This window comes from Diuraphis noxia, unplaced genomic scaffold (assembly GCF_037042655.1).
Source record: "Diuraphis noxia isolate RWA-SAM2 unplaced genomic scaffold, SU_Dnox_SAM2 contig0002, whole genome shotgun sequence".
Classification (NCBI taxonomy): Eukaryota; Metazoa; Arthropoda; class Insecta; order Hemiptera; family Aphididae; genus Diuraphis; species Diuraphis noxia.
Window position 1 is genome coordinate 12,253,181 of NW_028301712.1, and position 19,898 is coordinate 12,273,078.

At 26.9% G+C, this 19,898-nt stretch overlaps 1 protein-coding gene and 1 non-coding gene across 3 annotated transcripts; both read right to left on the reverse strand.

Annotated features, from left to right (window-relative positions):
- Positions 1-313: 313 nt before the first annotated feature.
- TRNAR-UCG (transfer RNA arginine (anticodon UCG)) lies at positions 314-386 on the reverse strand. Its single transcript has one exon. It is a non-coding gene; the product is annotated as a tRNA-Arg (tRNA).
- Positions 387-2,232: 1,846 nt separating this feature from the next.
- LOC107168716 (uncharacterized) lies at positions 2,233-19,629 on the reverse strand. 2 transcript variants are annotated; one of them, XR_016190466.1, is made up of 29 exons: positions 19,515-19,629; positions 19,186-19,349; positions 18,420-18,620; positions 17,125-17,333; positions 16,713-16,882; positions 16,449-16,633; positions 15,670-15,987; positions 15,339-15,572; positions 13,784-13,954; positions 12,135-12,269; positions 11,810-11,952; positions 10,680-10,935; positions 10,286-10,498; positions 9,983-10,169; positions 9,320-9,449; positions 8,388-8,564; positions 8,138-8,286; positions 7,956-8,068; positions 7,706-7,859; positions 7,506-7,627; positions 6,228-6,352; positions 5,442-5,580; positions 5,248-5,366; positions 5,011-5,166; positions 4,512-4,639; positions 3,317-3,493; positions 3,066-3,198; positions 2,450-2,564; positions 2,233-2,361 (listed from the first exon to the last, which is right to left on the reverse strand). XR_016190466.1 is itself a non-coding variant. In XM_089220717.1 (29 exons), exons 1-29 carry the CDS (start codon positions 19,561-19,563, stop codon positions 2,285-2,287), a joined length of 4,644 nt encoding a protein of 1,547 aa, XP_089076843.1. In that variant the 5' UTR covers positions 19,564-19,628; the 3' UTR covers positions 2,233-2,284. The 2 variants fall into 2 exon arrangements, 1 of the variants encoding a protein (XP_089076843.1); XM_089220717.1 differs by having other exon boundaries at positions 3,071-3,198; positions 19,515-19,628.
- Between the last annotated feature and the right edge of the window lie 269 nt (positions 19,630-19,898).

A 19,898-nucleotide genomic window follows, 5' to 3' on the forward strand; every position in this document is an offset into this window, starting at 1 on the left:
CGTCAATCATCATCTGTCTCGGACTGGAGATGCGTAAATATTTACGATCACGATGAGTTAAAAATATGCGAACAGTAAGTTATATCTGTTTCAATGAGTTGACTAATAACTAATAAGTAGCTGGTTATTACATAATATTATGCAATTAATTATTATTATGTTGAGCAGAATATCACTTTATCAGTGTTCAAAAATATGTCGGAATAAAAATTAAATTAAGATTAAAAATGATTAAAACAATTAAGCTAAAACAGTATTTGTTTAGCATAAATAAATTATATTTTTCGGCGATAACAACACAATAAATATATATCGACCGTGACAGGACTCGAACCTGCAATCTTCGGATCCGAAGTCCGACGCCTTATCCATTAGGCCACACGGTCTATATGCGAGTGCGTTCAACCCTATTGGTTTTTAGGGTGTATTCAATTCTGTGTGAAAAAATAAATGTATTTGTTTTACAAACATACAATTTCGTATTTTTTTAGATTCTGACGATTCTGTACGGGACTTGTGTGTACTTGTTTAATGGTTTTACAATAATGTGTACTTTTTTGTGTCTGAAGCCACTAAAAATGTTCGATCTAAAACTTTGAGAGTTGGTAGAATCTCTGGTAAGAAACCTAATCTAAATGGTACTTTGGAAGTTAAAAGATCAAAAAATCGCAACTCCTACTTTTGGTTTTGTTTTTTTTTTATAAATTAATGTATTTACAATCTGTAATATAAACAATAAGTAAATTTGAGATTTCTTTTACAAGGTTTGGAGGCTTGAGTGAAGTGTGCGTCCATTGACAGTTGACACTACTTCAAACTGATTTTTTTTTTTTAGTGAAGTAAATTACGAGGCCAATTTCGTTTTAATCGTCGGGGAGGGTTATCTGGGAGAGTCTTAGAGTAGAGGTTGCAATTCCTACTTACAAAAATAATCTAGAAAAACAAAAAATTTATTGAGGAACTTAGAATTTTTAATCAAAACTGCATTTCGATAAAATTTATTACTATGATTTTATTTATTTTTTTTGATATACAAAAATGAATATTTATAGAAATTTGAATTTTTTTTTACAGTTTTTAGTGGAAGTTTTATAATATTCATATACATATGAAAATTCTTTTTTACTTGAGAAAAACATCTTAAAATGTAACTTGAGTCTCGCATAAGTACAGTTTTCATACCGAAATAAATTTAATGAAATTACACAATTACTTTTTTTTATAAACGTTATAGAAGTTAAAATTTTGACCAAATTCGACCAAATCATGAAATTGTGTAATTATTTTTTTAAATTTAAGGTTATTACAATTTTAAATTTTATGCCTCCCTTTAGTTTGAAAATGAAGTACAAAAGATTCGTCATACCTAAATTTTCTTTTAGTTATAAACATTTCATCATGTTCTTAAGTTCTTTAGTCATTTTAGTGTAATTCAAAAAGCTTGATTTAAAAAAAATTGAAAGTTTCGCCACTAAGTAATAAATATTCAATTAATTGGTTATTACTAAAAACGAGTACAATGAAATGTTCAAACTCATTTTAAGTTGTTTATACTACAAATCTATTAGTTAAAATTAGTTATATTATAGCCCTATCACCATAGGTAATAGAAAAATAAATTACAAATAGAAATATAATAAATAATAATTTTACCTACTATAAAATATCCTTAGAATTCGAATTAATCTGAGGACTGAGATTTGTTTTACGGATATATATATAATATGTATAATTATAAATTATAGGTACAAAAAAAGAGGAAAATGATTTATCATAAAATTCAAATTGAAGACATTCATTATTCAGATACTCAATGATTTAATACTTACTATATAGCAGAAGTAATTATTCGTTTTTTTTTTTAAATTTGTAATCATATTTATATATTATATCAGAAAAAATGTTATCAACAGACAACAAATACATTTTTTTTATCATGATTTATGACTTGTGAACTTCGTTTGGTAACAAACTGTTTGAGCGGTAAATCCTGAAAACAGGTCGCAGAAGGTTTGCATGAATGGTTGACGTACGACAGGGAACAAAGAATGTTGTAAAATGCAACTGATAATGACGTAATAATTGTCATTAATTATAAACACCTGCAGTACGCACTAGTATTTACAACTTAAATTTTTGGTCTTAAATTAAACATGTTCACGAAACTACTAGATATATTATATATGTATAGCTGATATGTAAAAATGTCACCCAAGGCATCAAATGCCAATATTAATACCTATAATTATATTTATTTAGGTACTATTTGTATACATATTATAATCTAATGAAGTTGCTGCAGTAAATTGATTTGTGTTCTATCAGAATGTAGAGTGATACCAGAGTCTGAAAGTTCTACATCTGAAATTATAAATTAATAATTATGGTTTTAAAAATAACAGATTATACTATCACATTTTACTAAGCAATATAAATAATATTCATTTACTGTTATTAAAATGAAGAAATCTTTGTTCTGAAGATGTATTTTGTTCAATCAATTCAGTTGACTCCAATTTCTTATATTTTGGTCGTCTTATAGGATCTTTTTTTTTTAAATTTTGCTGAAAAATTATTTGTCGGTATTTTATGTAAAAATAAATATTAAGGACTTCATGTTTAAACATATTAATATTTTATGTTCATACGAGACTATTTTGTTATTTAATAATTTACTACTAAAACTAATAATTGTAATCCTTTTAATATTTATGTGTATATACTTAATTTCACCCACTATATATTATGTATTTTTAATTTTTTTTTTTGAGAGATTCTATACTTTTTTATTGTCTCTTATTTAGGTATTTAGGTGAATTTGAATATTTTTTATAAATACTTATTTAATATAATAAATGTAAATAGACAAATAGTTGAACTCAAACAAAAATATAATTGGTATATCTCATAAATTATAAATTTAATTACTATTAGGTATAGGTAGATAAATTAGTTAAATAGTTGAACTCAAACAAAAATATAATTGGTATATCTCATAAATTATAAATTTAATTACTATTAGGTATAGGTAGATAAAATAAAAATTTTAATGCATTTCTTTTTACTTTACTTGAACATCTGAAGTGTCTGCAAGAAGTTGATGCCGTTTGAATAATATTGAACCAAATACAAAACAGGCGAGAAAAGAGACAAATATGGCGAAGAACAAGGCAATATTTTTCCCCGTTTCATTGATTTCTAAAAAAAAAAAAAAATATTTTGTTAAATTTAAATAAATTGAGTAATTTTTGATGAATAAGTTTTGTTTATAATTTTATAATATAGGTTATAAAAAAGTAATTTTATTAATTTTTACCTAAATTACGAGGCTGGATAATTCTTAATGGTTGTTCTGGCACATATAACCTAAATCTATGCAAGTCGTATATAATCAAAGATCCATCAGCTAGTTTTTTAACAAGGTCTTGAATGGATTCATCTGTAGTAATATTTACATTTTGCATTAAATGTAAAGTTATATAGATCGGTTCACCTACAATAATAATGAAAAATATGTTGAATCCTTTTTTTTTTTTTTTCAAGAAATATACAATCTATACAATTAAGCACAATAAGTAAATGTGAGATTGGGGTGACAAAATATTATGGGGTTCCATGAATAAGAAGCCAGCACCCATCAGTAGTACTTAGCTTGTTTATTATGATGTGATTCTTACAACTTATTAGGATTAAGTTAGATGATTCCTACACCATTTCCTTTTCAGCCTGCGATGGGGATTTCCAGGAAGTGATGGGATTTGTAAGCCTTTTATTAGAGGATTTTCTAATTTATTATAAAACCGTTTATAGAAAATAGCAGCTTTTCTTCTACTGTTTTTATACCTATGGGTCTTTGTGGATGGTGTTAAATCCTACATTATTTTTAAAAATAAACATTTTTTAAATTTCTCTTTTCATTGATCTTAAGCGCCGGCAAATATGACTATTAGCATTTTTGTAGGGAGGTTAGGGTTGGTTGAGGAACATGTGTATGTGCGCTGAGAATTCGTTACTAAAAATCTGAGTGGTCACCTACCCGGCCATCCGGAAATTATAGTGACGGTGGCCGACGCTTGACCTCAGAACACGTAAGTGTATTAGACCAACCATCGAGCCACACCCGGTCCCAAAATAAACGTTATATACGTAATATGGTACATACATAATCAGGTATATACTTCTACATTGTGATTGTCAAGCACTAAAATTAGAGGTGAAATTTGAATTGTTTTCATAAGGAAGCAAAAATATAAGCAGACAAATTTTTTTATTATATTAACATTTAAATATACATTCATAATGATATTTGGGTTCCTCAGTTCCTCTATATAATTAGAGTCTATACCCTATAAGATTTATCTTGTTATTTGATTTATGTTGTATTTTGGGTTACCAGAAATATGGTCTATCCAGTTATAATGCATTATAAGTAATTAATTTCTTGAATAATTATATTTAAATGATGTGAATAATACATTATTGGATTATTTTCAAATATTAAAATAACTTACTCATAATCAATTTCAGTTCTTTCAAAACTGAAGAAAGTGATACAATTTTTTCCATTAATTGTCGACTTAAAGAATTTTCTAAATCCCTTATGTTCTGATCATGTAAATCAGCAGGATCCCCATTTATTCTGTTGACGTGAGTACAAATAATAAGTTACTTTTTATTGTTGAATGTATTTGATACAAATTCTAATTGCTTAATTGAAAACTTAAGACACGAATACCTACTTAATCGATCGTTAGATATAAAAATAATAAAAAATAATAATAATTTACTTAACTAGCACATTCTACTTTTATAGATACAGTATTCTATACAGTTTACCAGAATTTTTATATATATATTTTTTTCATGACAAAACAATCTTATATTATAAAATACCATTATGCAAGAACACGTGATTAACAAATATTATTTAAGATCATATTTTAATATTTACAATTTTGGAAGTATTAAAAACTATTATGGGTAGTATTTTTTAAATATAATATTTCTTACTTGAAAGCCACACATATATCAGAAAGAGATCTTTGAGAAACCGATGAGTTATTGAACATTTTGTTCTTATTTGTATTATTATAAACAACTGTATTATGTGTTGAATCCGATACAGAATTATCGAATAAAACATTTGTAACGTCAGTAGAAAATATCCTGTAAAAATGTGATGTGTAATAAACGTCTTATCCTAATATTAGTCGTATTCTTTGGTTTATTAATCATAGTTTAACTTACCCGTAATATTTGAATGCTGGACATTCACACGTAGCAAAATGATTTAATGATTTTGTGATAACACCAAGAAACTTACATCCTTCATTAGTCCAACCTAATATACCATTCCAATATCTACACTAAAAATTAACAGTATTGATTTAAGTAATTAGTTAGGTAATTAATTAAGTTTTTTTTAAATTATCGTTTAATACTTCTAGTTGGGTATCAGCTGTCGATTGTAAAGGAATTTCAATAACATTTAATATATTCGATGGATTTAGTACTACACTTTCATAGTTAGATTTTCTATTATTCATCTTCATAATATGAAATCCATATAATCCACTATGCCTGAATAAAATACATAAGAAACTTTCAAATAATATTATTATGAAAACACTCAACTGTTAAAATTCGTTTGATCTCTATAAATATAACTAGGTACGGTACATCTTGTTGTGAATATAATATGAATTGTATAGTTTGATAAGGGAAATTTAAATTTCTATTATCAGGCTCAGAATACTTGGGATTACTCATCAATCAATACCTCGCAGTCTAATATCCAATAACTACATCTGTAGGGTAAAATAGAATATAGATATACACTTACATATCGACATTAGAGTCAAACATGTTTTAGTGGCTACGATAACGATGAGGAGCGAGAAGCCAATATTTCTGACATCCTATTACAATTCACAACCCCTTGTCCAATATAAGAATAAGACTAAATCATAATTCTATCACTATTCTTCATAGCAATATCGAACCTATACTCTTAATTAAATTTAAATTAAATTAAATTTTAAATAATATCGTGATTGTGTTTGTAATTTAAAAGCTAACGGCTAGAATCGCCAAAAATAACCCAAATAAAAAGTATAAATAATTCAAGAAATAAATCAATGCTATGAGCGATGATTCATCTATGATCTATGATGATGTAGTAAATAGTTATAAATATAATAATGTAGATTTTTACTAACTATTTTTACCTTTTGAGAAATTGACCTTTATTACCATACACTTGGGTGAAAAAATCGTCATAGAAATGAAAACCCATAAAACATAATGGAAACTCAGTTCTATGAGATGAAAAAAGGTTTTTATTGATCATAACCTGTATTTAAAAAAAAATGTATTCTTTAATTATGAATACATTATTACAGCACAGAGGCATAGCCAGAGTGAGGACTGAAGGGGTTGCAGTCTCCCTTCGAAATAACGAGAAAATTTAAAAATTATTTTAATGGTCTATGAAAGTCAATAAAAAGTAAAAATTTTAAAATGTATTGTTTAAATGGAAGAAACTAGGTAAACCAACGCTGTTTAAAAATTGATCAGCCCCCTCCCTTTCTAGCCAGAAAAGTCCTGACTATGCCACTGTTACAGCAATAAATATTTAGAAAATGCTGAAATGAAGCATTACTACGTAGTATGTACAAAATTAACATATTATATATTTATATTAAGCTACATAATATAGATTTTATTCTTAATATACAAAGACATCAAACACACAGACATATATAGTACTATGCATGTTTACAATTGTTTGCATGTAGAACGTTTTAATCAATTATTAAATTTAATGTAAATTGTTTTTGATTATTAGTTTTTAAATCAATAGAGAGGTATATTTAAAATTATCTATCATGATATGTTCATAGCAAAATACACCGAAAGCACATAACAAAATAGGAAATATTTACATTTAATCTATACTACCGAAAAAATCAGTGTTAAAACTGTTGAACATATTTTAACAATTAGAGCTGAAGTTTAAACGTAGTACGTATATTTAATTTTTTTCTAAAGATAGAGGTGTTCGTAGTGGGTCAAATTTGTTTCTCAAGTCTTATTGATTTTTGGATTTTAAAGTTATTTTTTATGATTTTCTTGTAAACACAAATAAACCAAATCAATCATCAACATGGACAACACAATTAAAATAATACATGTCTATGCACAATACTACAATGCATTTTAAAAGTGTTGGATGTCTAATATTTTTTTCATAATAGGTACTATATAGTTTTTACATTTTTAGTACATTCTATAAAATTGTATTATTTTCAAATTTTGAATTTGTTGTAACTGCATTAATGCAGTTTTTATAGAGAAAATAATTTTTAAGCTTATCAAATTTCCAGCTTCAAAAATAATTATTTTCTAACTGGTGTAAAATATTTTACATGAATGCACATTTTGCTTAAATTCTAAGGGTGTTAAATAAAACAGTAAAATAATGACGTAAATAAAAACAATTATACTTTAGATCTTTGCTTGATGCATTTTTTGTGGAAATCCGAATTACAGGTAGGTATCTCCATATATGGTTCTATCGAACTGACACTTTTTACTTGTCCTACGCTAAAACTTCCAACTAATGATCCTATTTGATGAATTTAAAATATTTAAAATTTTAATAACATGGGTATTCTTAGGCACATTTATTTTTCCATTAACATACCCACATATATTTCTTGTTCTTCATTCAATGTCAAACAAACATGTTTAGCGTAATTTTCAACACTTTCAAGCAATTTTTTCTTTTCATTTAAACCATCAGGTCCATCTTCCTTGTTTAAAATAACAATTTCTGAGACTTGTAAAAATGATTTAATCTAAAAATTGACACAATATAATACAGAATTTAGTTTTGTATCATAGAATTTAGTTAATTTATTTTAATTTTCTGCTATACATATAAATAAATATACCACTTCAGTGTTTATCTTTGTTTGCGAGTAAATATTATGCATATTAGAATTTACATTTTTTAAGATGAATCTCATGTTGTTTACGGCATTTGACGTTAGTGCATCATCGTAGGCTGTGAAAATATATCAATACATTTCTATATAAACTCTCTATTAGTTTAATTATAACCAAATTGTTGTACCTATTAATCTTGCGTATATCCGATCTCGTAATAATACTAACGATTGTGAAACATGTATATTATTAAACTTTGGAAGTACAAAAAAAGTACGAGAAATTGAATCCAAAAGCGCCAGACCAAATGGAATGTATTCTATTCCGTAGGATACGCTATATAATTTTATAATAATAATAATTAATAATATTAAAGTTTTCAATAAATTAAACAATTAATCTATATAAAAAAATAAAAAATAAAAACAATGGTATACCTTTCTACAATGTCGTTGTTAATATGTGTTGAAATAAAGTTAAATAGTTCATTTGAAGTTTTTTCATAGACTTCAGTTTTGAAAGTTTTTATTGTTGTCATGTAAGTGAATAAATATGCTTCCGATTCAGTTAACATTTGTTTTTTTAACATACGGCTGTATTTTTGTATAAAGAATCTACAAACAAATATTCAAATATTTTTTTTTTTTTTTTTTTTTGTAAAATAGTTTATTTAAATGAATATTTACAATCTGTAATAGAGTGCACAATGAGTACAGAAATTAAAAACTATAAATTATTATTCAGTTTCAGTAAATATAGTCTAATATATTCAAATATTAAGAATTTAATATTTAAGAATATAAATATATTCTTCAAATCAAAAGCAATTCGTTTTTTTTTAAATACATACGAGTAACAATAATACATTTTATAATCTATATATTTTGTATTTGTTGTAAAAGAAATAACAATATAGACATACAAACGAGCAGGCACGTACACGGGGGGTGTAACCAGCTAAAGAAAAATTAAAATGTAATACTAACAAATTAAAATAATTAATATAATATAGAGATTAATTGTAAACATATTCGTAACATAGTGGCTAAAAATTTACGAATGTTAGATTTTTTTCATATTGAAGTTTTTTTTGTTCTATCAATGTTAATATAATAATATTTAAAACACGTATTTTAGTTAATTTTCTTAGAAAAATCGTATGTTTATTAAAAACAATTCTATTTATCAATAGCTGATTTTCAAAAATACACCCCAAAACTTTTTCTGCGTACGTCACTGCAATCGTGCTATAGAATGCTGAAAGGAGCATCCTTCTGCATAATACTACAGCCTACACGAATCCAGGGTTTGATTAAACAGAATAACTTGTACAGAATATTATATAAATATAAAAATAATATAATCTTACGTTATTTCTTCATCTGAAATCTGTGTTGGATGATGGACAGATATTTCTGGACCTTCAATCGTACTACAACTTTCGTAAACATTGCATACTTTTAAAATAGTTTTAATCTTTGATATTGTATCCAAACTGACTATATTAATAAATAAAATTCATATTATCTAACTTGCAAGCGTTACAAAACACACACATATGTTATCTGCTTACAACCCTGCAGTGGCGTATTTACAATTTCCTTCGGGGCGTCAAGTTGTCAAGGGAACATTGTTCTCTCTTATTTTTTATCTTATACTTAACTTAGTATGAGATTTACTAATATGGCTCAAGATTTTACTTAACACAGGACGTTGGTTTGTAATTTGTATATTTTATTTACAGATAGAGACTAGAGTTTATTGTTTACTGAACAACGACTGGAGCTTAGAACATGTTTCATATAAGAAAAAAAAGTATTATTTAATTTAAATTATAATGTATTTTCGAGTATTATAGGTATTAAAATTTAAAATTATACGGATTTTTAACTGCTCTTCGCTATGCTCAGCAGAATCTGTAAAACTCAGAGGGTGATTAGTGGTATATCACCAGCGTACAGGAATACCTTACCCATCGTAAATACGTCACTATTTACCATCTATAGTCTGCACATAAAATAATTTTACGAACTTGAAGGGAGAACTGTTTCTGTTTGTAACCTGAAAGTTGATGTGTAAAAATATATTGGAACGGTTGAAAATGTTGGTAGATAAAATCCAAAACTATATCGGATTGGGTGACTAGATTTTCTATCATATGCCGAATCGGTGTAAAATTTAAACTTAGTTAAAATACCAATTCCTCCTTTTGGTGTTACCTAATAATTAATAATACGAATTTATGTAGGTCATAACTTTACTTAATATGTAATATAATAACTAATATCTAATTAAATATTACAACTACAATTATAGAGCTAATCAAAACACATACTTCTAATTTGAATGTTCGTGGTGGAGCAACTATTGAAACTGGTACAACCCCAAACATTGAATGTTTCAAAGAAGCACAATGGACATTAAGTTTCAGTAAGAAATTTGTATTTTGGTTAATTTTGTTTGGCAATGTTATCGCAATGCGAATATCACGCGAAAATGTTTCATTTCGACCTGGCATAAATTCTCTAATGACTTTAATTTTTCCACCCTATATATTATGTAATTTACGCTCAAATTATTAATTATGAATTGTTAATCGATTGATAAAATATAATTAGTGTATATTAAATAAAATATTATGTGCAATAAATTATTTAACACCAATTGCAGTTTACCTATATAAAATAAAAATTAAAACTGTATTTTGTTGTCATAGATTTAGTATTTACCAAATGTTTTGACGTTAAATAGCTGTATCCAGAATCTGACGACGTGGTCCAAGTAGTTAAACAACTGGTAGTCAAAAAAGAGACAGTGGCGGCTATCATGATACTACTTCCGGGGATTGTAGGTATACTTGGGTTGAAATTTCCATCTGGCCAATAAAACATTATATGTGGACCAGATTCAAATGAAACCACAACAACGGATACAGCTGAGTCAATCGGAACGCCGTCTAATGATATTTGAACCACAAAGTAATACCTAAATGAAAACTGTATGTATTACGAACGAAAAAAGACAAAATTTAAAAGTAAAATTATCAGGTTTACTTAATGATAATATTACCTATAGGTTTGTTATTTTATGAAATAATATAAAGGTCCACACACACAGCGGCAGTAGCGACAAAATGAAGCCGCACACAATTTGCCACTATTTCCGTGGCACCACCAAGGTAATAGAATTTTACAGATACTACCGAAACGATGTGTGCTTTTAAATTAAGTGAATTTTTTAAGGTTACGTGTTGTAGATTTAATAAAAGATTTTGAAAAAAAAATATTTATAACGAACAATTTAAGTATTTTATATGTAATTAAATAATTCTAATGGGAGTATAATTGGATGCTAAGTATTGCTTGTATACTTATGTTTTCCTAAAGTATAACATATTTACATATTATGCTATTATAAATTAAACTATTGCACTTTGAACTCTGTTGTGAATTAATTATTATTCTAATCTTTAGCTAGTATCATTTATTTTATAATATTTTATTATACATATTATATTATAAAATCAATGCTAGTATCTTTTATAATTAAAATATGAGACCAGTATTCCTCAAACCTATTAGAGTCCAGTAGTACACTATAAGCCTATGGGTAGTTGAATATTTCTCCAAAAATGAAAAAGCTTAGGTTTCATTTTTTTTCACACTTAATAATATTTGTTAAGTATTACGCATATTTTTCTCATTGTTTTAAATTTAAATAAAACATAACTTCTAAAACGTCAGAATCTTTATGTTATTCATATAAATATAAAAAAAAGTAAATTTATATAAATAAATAAATCTATAAAAGCTTGAAACCAATAATTTGAATTTTAAAATATTTAATTTATTTTCCTAACCTTCCTGGCTCCAATGTTAATTCACGGATTATTAATTCTGACGATGTTGATGATGACTTTTCATCCATAGCTTCTTTTAACGAAGGATAATTTCCAACAATTAAACAATCATCACCACTAGTTGTTTTGCAAAGCCATTTATACTATAACAAACAAATACTGTAGTAATACAATCCATTACATTAACATACACATTGTACACATAGATGTGAATAAACGTATAAAAGTTATATAATGAAAAAAACAAAGGAAAAATGAAGTATATTAATTTTATATATGAATGTCTTTGTAGAAGATTTAATTAAAAATAACAGTTTTTATATACTTGTATATTTTTCATCGTGACATAATTTTGATGTTTAGTCCTTAAGTGAATGGATCGACCAAACCCAATCACAATCTGCTGTGGCACAATAATTGTTTTCGCGTCAAATGGTTCAACTCCAAATTGGATTTCATCCTATACCATTAATTATGTAAATATTTATATTTTAAAAGTAGTAACATATTGTGTTTTATAATTATTTATAAAATGTAAGTATGTACCTATTTGTTTTAAAATTAATAAAAATGAAAGGTGATTTAACTGTTTAAAAAAATTAATACAACATTTAATTTAATTGAAGATAACAGGTATATATATAGTGAGTTAATAAATTATAATTATACCTAAAGAGAAAAAACAACTTTTATTTAGAAAAATACAAAGTAGACTACCTGTCTAGCAGGTGGCCTATAGTGACACATTATATCTAAAATATATCGGTTATCAGACATTCTGTTTTAGTTATAACATGTATGGAAATTGTAGGTAGTTAAGTGAACAAATATTATACATTTAAATTTAGTAGTGCTTAAAGAACGATATTTAAAAGGAGTTTCAAATACACAAAGTTGATTGTTAATCGATTTTCATAACTAAAATTTTTCTGGCATTTGGTTAAACATTCAAAATGTTATGGACGAATGCACGATGCACTCGTGGTGGAAATAGTACCTACCTATGCGAATTCCGGGTATTTTTAATCTGAGTTTATCTCCACTCAACAAATCGTTGATTCCGTTCGTAGAGTTTGCCTTAAGTACAAAAAACTACGCATGTGTCAAAAACAATAATTTATTGCTCAATATAGACAATATTGTTATCGAGTGATAATTAAGCTATAATAGTACGCACTATATGCAAATGACGACCGAGCGACCCATATATAACATAACTTTATATAAATAATCTAATTTACTAATTAAAATGTAATTTAATTTGTATAATATCTACAATATGAATGACATATTTGATTTGTAGTAAAATATGATTAAGAACAATTACAAGGGATTGGGTATTTTTTTTAAGGGGGAACAAGAGGCCCGTGCCCACCCCTCATTACCATAATTACAATTTTTTTATTACTGAGAGTAGTAGTATGTTTTTTTCCATTCCCCCTAGATGAATACAATACAATGTTTCATTCGGGTTAGATGGTTACATATTTCGATAGTTCACATTAATAGTAAAGTAATAATAAAAATGTCACTATATTGTGTCACATATTTATTATAATATGAAGTGTTGGTTTGAACGAAGTATTCAATTTTTCATTACAGACATATTGGAGTAGGCATATTAATATAGAGAAACATCGCAGTTATACATTTAAATCACATTGAAGCTGGACTACATTTTAGAAGAAAATATAAAAGAAAAATGTCTAAGTTATATTCTGAGACTCTGTTGCTATAAATAGTCTCCTCTTCATGTGTTCAAGCCATTGTGCTTCATCTTCTGTCATTTACACAAGTTATTGTTTATTTATTTAGATATAATAACAGATTATAATATACATTATGTATTATAAAAAAAAATATGCTTGGGGTAGGACTAAAGAATTATGTGTAGACTGTAAGTTCAGGTATAGTTGTAAATATACGAAAAATTAAATATGTGTACTTGTATTATTTATGATGGTATAAATTTACCTTCGCCATGGCTGTAGTTTTTTTTTCCACAAAAAGGATATCGTTATGTAACTCACAACCAATTGTATAGTTGTTGCCTCGAGTTAGCTCTTTTGTATCTAATATCAATACTGGACCGTTCACTCCAATGATATTGTATTTACTGTTTTCGGTTATAAAATACCAGCTATACTACAAACGGAGATATATTTCATAACTAAAATGTATGAGTAACAAACATTTTAAGAAATTAGTATTTATTTAAAAAGACACGTGTTGGTAAACAAATAATTTAGATGTACCTAGGTATATTATGTTATAGTCTTTTGTTTGGCAAATATAACTGGACAAAGTTTAACGTCTGAATACAAATGCACATTTTTTAAACCCAGTGAATACATATGTTAAGTTATATATGTGTTTATTGCACGCTATGCCATATTTTGATATTCGCTACGAAATGATAACTTTATATGTTGTTATTTATATTATATGGACGTGGTTTAACTAATATAAGCGACTTCTGTCAAAATTGAATACAAACTGATAAAATTTGGTTACCCATTTGAGCAAATAAATTTAATAGCTCAGTTAAAAGATAAAATAGCCATATGAAAATTCGAAACAATAATAATTTATAAGGAATCAGATATCATTTACGTGCCGTACAACGAAAATAATAACATTTACTTTATTATGATCAGTTCGTATATAAGTCACATTTTTACAATAAATAATACAAGGAATTTGGTATATAATACCTATGCTGTCTTCAGAAAAAACATTTTTATAACAGAAGGTTATTTATGAAAAAAATCACGATCACAACACATGTTAGGTACCTAATGCAGAAAAAATTTAGATAACTAGACCACTTGTAAAATTATAGTACAAAATAATTATAATTTTAATCGAAATGTCCAAAATTAATTCGATAAATATGATTATGAGTCAATAATATATTACTAAGGATTTAATTAAAAAATATTGATTGTAGAGATCTTAAACAATGAAATTTAATCTATTTATCAACATTATAGGTACTTATTTTTCTAAACCTACAAAAGAAATGTTCAAAAATGTAAACTTAATTTAATAGTTATGTGTTATGCTATTATAATATTATACCATGATAATCATATGATATGATATTATATCATATTATGTATTTTACGGTATGGTATCGACTTGTAAGTTATAACTTATGATTTTTAAATCTAAGATTTACGGCAAACATTGGGTCAACCATCAACCTATTGAATTAAAAACAAATTCTATACTCATAAAGTCATAAGATTAATATAATACAACGTAAATTATTCTTATAATTAAATACTGACCCATCCATCTCCTTCTCTAAGATTCATTTATAATAATTTTTTATTAAATTCAAATTTAACAAATTTAACAAATCTAATATTATATGTGCTCAAACTTATACTCATTGATCATTGTAAATACAATCAAAATCAATTAAATAACAGAACCGAGTTCCCCGTTTTCTTTTTGTATTTTAAATATTTAAATATATATTATAATGCTAATATTGAATAAGACATTTTTAAACACATTTTACTTGTAAATTATTATAATCATCCTCGATTGGCTCTCCACAAATTGGATATAACACTGTTTCAAACATAGCTTCAGATCCGATTGCAATGATTGGACGTGCCATTATTTGCAATTTTGGTTTCGATTTAATGCCATGGGTTTCGATTAATTTGAATTTGAATTGACTTCTCAAGCCTGATTGGTTCAAAATATTTGTTCCCGACAATTCTAAAGTATATTCTACGTACGGTAACATCTGCCAAAAAGTAATTGCGATTAATTAAATACCATCCAATGATATTCGATAGGTACATCAATAAATATATATTCATGTAGGTTTTTATAAAAATTACCAAAGCACTGTTTAAACAAATGCTGTTTGTGAAGTTTTGTTGATTTATCAATATCACAAGACCTCTGACACTATTCCTCACTAAAGATGACCGTTGTGAAGACTCGTCTATTGACATGTGTGCAGAGTTAAATTGGTCATTAAAACTTAATATTGGACTAAACCTGAGCATAGGTGAACCAGACGTAGAGACACTTATGACTTGAGAACCAATACAATCATATACAGGTTGGTCCGTAGATTGTGTTCCAAGGATGACGCCATCGTCAACATTACAGAATTGTCGAGGTCCATTCAACCAATATACAGGCAGTGTAACCTATAACATGTTTTCACTCGATTATTATTACTTTAATTTGTAATCACTATGACTATTATGTTTATCTGTCTGTGTTTTGTTTAAATAATAATTTCGAGTCTATAGATTAGTGTGAATGATGACAACAGTATTTATTCGAATAAAATAATTAATAATTATATTATACATTTATATATTTCTGTAATTCTGTATCCTATAGCGCCGGGCTAACTTTTATTAGCACCTCTATCAAACACACATATTTAAAAATTTGCCACCCTAGGACACTTGCCTATTTGCAACCTCCCCTACTCTTGGCACTGCTCTGTCTGTATATCAGGCTGCAGAATGCAGATAATAAATAAGATTAATGGAAGTCCGTGATGTATCGAAAGTTCTCTAAGTAGTCCGTAGTGTCAAAAATATTAAGAACCACTGTGTTAAATAAACAATTTTGTTTTGAGTATAAGAAAATTAATCACCTCAGAAGGAATTATTGGTACAATTATGTCAATATTTAACATAGCTGAACTCAAATTAGGCCACGACCGAAAACTCCTTATGTTATTGCTTGAAGCAAATTGAATATGAAGTTTGTTTTCTTTAATAGTTTTCACATTTCCTAGGAGTACCGTTAAATGATCTGAAGAAAACCAGCAAACAGCGTCTATACAAATTAAAATAATATTATTTAACATCTGAAAACGTCCAGTTGTCATAAATCATAAATGTTCATATTATTATACCATGACCAATTTGATTTAATGTGATTGGCGTGAATATGGCATCACACACATCTGGTCCCTCTATATTTTGATCAAATTGAAACCAAATAGTTCTCAAATCTTTAGTAAATCCAGATTTCATCACTTTTGGACGATCGGCCTGAACCGTCACTACTTTGAAATTGTTCGAACTATAGAATAATATATATTAAAGATCACATATAAATATGTTGTCGATATAGGTAAGTAGTATAAACGTATAATGTAATTGTATTATTCAATATCTATATAGGTATTTTTCATGTATTCTATAAAACCTTAGATAAAAAATCGCCGCATGTGCACACCGTAGGTACAGTGACTATTATAATAAAAAATATATGTTTTAATAAATTATTCTAAAATTAATTTTATAAATATATTTTTATCATACTTTAACATTGCATCAATTGCGCCTGTTGAGTATACTACTGTTATTTGGTATTCAGCAGCTCTATTAAGTTTATATTCAGGGCATGTAATCCATGTAGATAGTTTATTTCCATTGATCGAGTTTGTTGGTAAAATGATATAATCTTCTCCATCAGTTAAATGACATAATAAAGGAACAGGCTCACTCAAGTTAAATATTTCCAATTTAAACTTAAAATGTAATTTGTACACAAAAAAAAATATTAATTATTATAATTATATTTATGATATTATAGTGCAATACTGCAATATTGCTATAGTTGGGGACTGACCGGGACAATATTTCGGGCCAAAAAATTGGTTTTTTTTATTGTCAGTCAGGCCATGAACATGAAAATCAGTCCAGGCCACCGGGTATAAACTGCTGTCATCCCGCCGGACATGTCTACCCCTGGCTATAGTGACACCAGTGGCGTGCGCAGGAATTTGGTATGGGGGAGGATGTCATAAATAAAAATGTATTATGTTTATGTTGATGAACTAGAGATCCAAAATCCACTCGTATTAGAAGACTAAAAAAAAGCCCATGGCGGGGATATATCCCCCATCATCCCCCCCTGCGCACGCCACTGAGTGACACTACGTCATAGTACGGAAGTGTCGTAAGTACCTAACCTAGCTACAGTCCAGTCGACTCTCGATGATTCGAAGTTGACGGTACTGTTCAAAAACTTCGAATTACCGATAATTCTAATTGTTAGTTTGAGTTGTTCAAAATAGAGAGAGCAAAAAAAATTCTAATTACTGAGGGTTAAGAAAAAATTTTTTTTTTAGTTTTGTATATAATTTTAATTATTTTAGCAAATCAGGTGGTACATATTAAATTTATATATTGTTTTTAAATTGTAAATTAAATTATATATCTAATAATTATACTATGTAAATTAAATTATTATAATAAAAAATTATTAGAAGAAGAAGAACTCTATAATGGTTTTCTGTTTTATCAAATTTAGTTTCATTTTTTCATTTCAATTTTTTAATTTGGTGGATATACTTCGAATTACTGATCGTTGAATGGATACTTCGAATTGTCACGTAATAGTGTCCAGTTTTCAAAATTTTAATTTTGAATTACCGAGTGTACTTAAATGTCATTATTGATATTCATATATATAAAGACATTCTTTATTCTAATTACCGAGTGATTTTCAAGGGACCGAGCATTTACTTTGAATTACCAAAGAGTGAATTATCGAGAGTCAACTGTATAAAAGTTTACATGAAAGACTGAATGAGCATTGAATATATACTTACTGAAACACTTTCTCCTAGTTTTATTGTATTTGGTTCAACGTTTCCGATTATCAAATGTAGACTGTTAACAAGTAAAAAGTTACCATAAAAGTTCAAAAATGAACCGAATTTTGAACATTGTATCTTAAAAGCACCTAATGCTGTTGGTATTTCAAATCGTGCTAATATCGTAAACGTGTCACTTAGATTTATATCAGTTTTCTATAATAACAGAAAGAATGATACATTTTTAACATATCAAATATAAAAATTAAATTTTAAAGTAAATTACAAAAATACAAAGTTTTTGAAACTTCAATACCATGTTATGTGTATATAATATATATATAAATATGTTCATTTAGTTTTGTTAATTAACAGATGACAGTACATTTTTTTAGTTATTACTATTAATTTTTGACATTCATCAGATTTTCGCTTAATAATATTCTTCATTAGGTTCATTGGAATTTATACAGGACTCGTATTATTTTCGTGTAACTACAGTACGCCATATCTGTACGATATGCAAACATCCGATTGGAATTTAAAAAATGTGTATGCTTAAATAATTTTTATATTTTCCATAAATTGTGAATTATTTATAACTCTGCCCCTCTACTATAACTAATTGCTTACAAGCTTGAGAAATATTCAGAAAAATTGTACGATACGAGTTTTGTTTTAAAATAGGTGCCCAAATTTTTTGATCGTATATGACTAAAATAATATAAAAGATTTATTTATTTGTATTTTTCGTATAATTCTATAAAATAAATTGTATTACCATAATAATTTGAGAATCCAAATCCATTACATTGCATGTAATTGATTTTATCGTGTCCACTGTAGATGCCAATCCCTTTATAGAAATTACTGCATCAGTCTTATTTTGTACGTCATAGATGAATGGTGATATATATATTTCATCAATGGGTGTTATTGGTTTGACTATATTTAAATATTATAGCATAAATTATTGTAAATATAAAATTTTAATTGGTAATGATTTTGTTTAGAGTAGGAAAAACAATTTTTAAACATTATAATAAATTAAAATTTTAACTAATCGTTTAAACTATCCACTTTTGTTCTTCATTTATTTGATAAACTTACCAAATACTAATGCAAAAATAGCAAAAACTAACGATGTATGAAGAGACATTTTTTTTTAGACACCATTCGTTTGTGCTAATCCAAACGATCATTTTGTACTATCAGGCAGGACGCAGGAGCAACGTACTTTAACCTACCTGTTATGATTTTTTAAGCTATATATTTAGCCGTAGTTGTCATGGAAATAAAAATAACAATAAACATTAAAATCAATTTGATGAAAAATACAAATTGTGTATTGTATTCTGTTCATTGTAATATTTTAATATCAAACATATATTCATACATAATATTGTATCAACATAACATTTCCGTATACTATTTTATAATGTTTTTGATGTAATGATATAAATTATTGATATTTTCGTAAACCTTCAAATGTAT

Bases quoted from the DNA above. Each gene is read 5' to 3' on its own strand.
- LOC107168716 (XM_089220717.1), bottom strand. From the start codon at position 19,563: ATGTCTCTTCATACATCGTTAGTTTTTGCTATTTTTGCATTAGTATTT. The intron at 11,953-12,134 runs GTATATAAAAAC...TGTTTGTTATAG, and splicing joins TCACGATGAAAAATATACAA to TATAAATGGCTTTGCAAAAC. The intron at 6,353-7,505 runs GTATAATTGTTT...TTTTAAATACAG, and splicing joins GCATCAAGCAAAGATCTAAA to GTTATGATCAATAAAAACCT.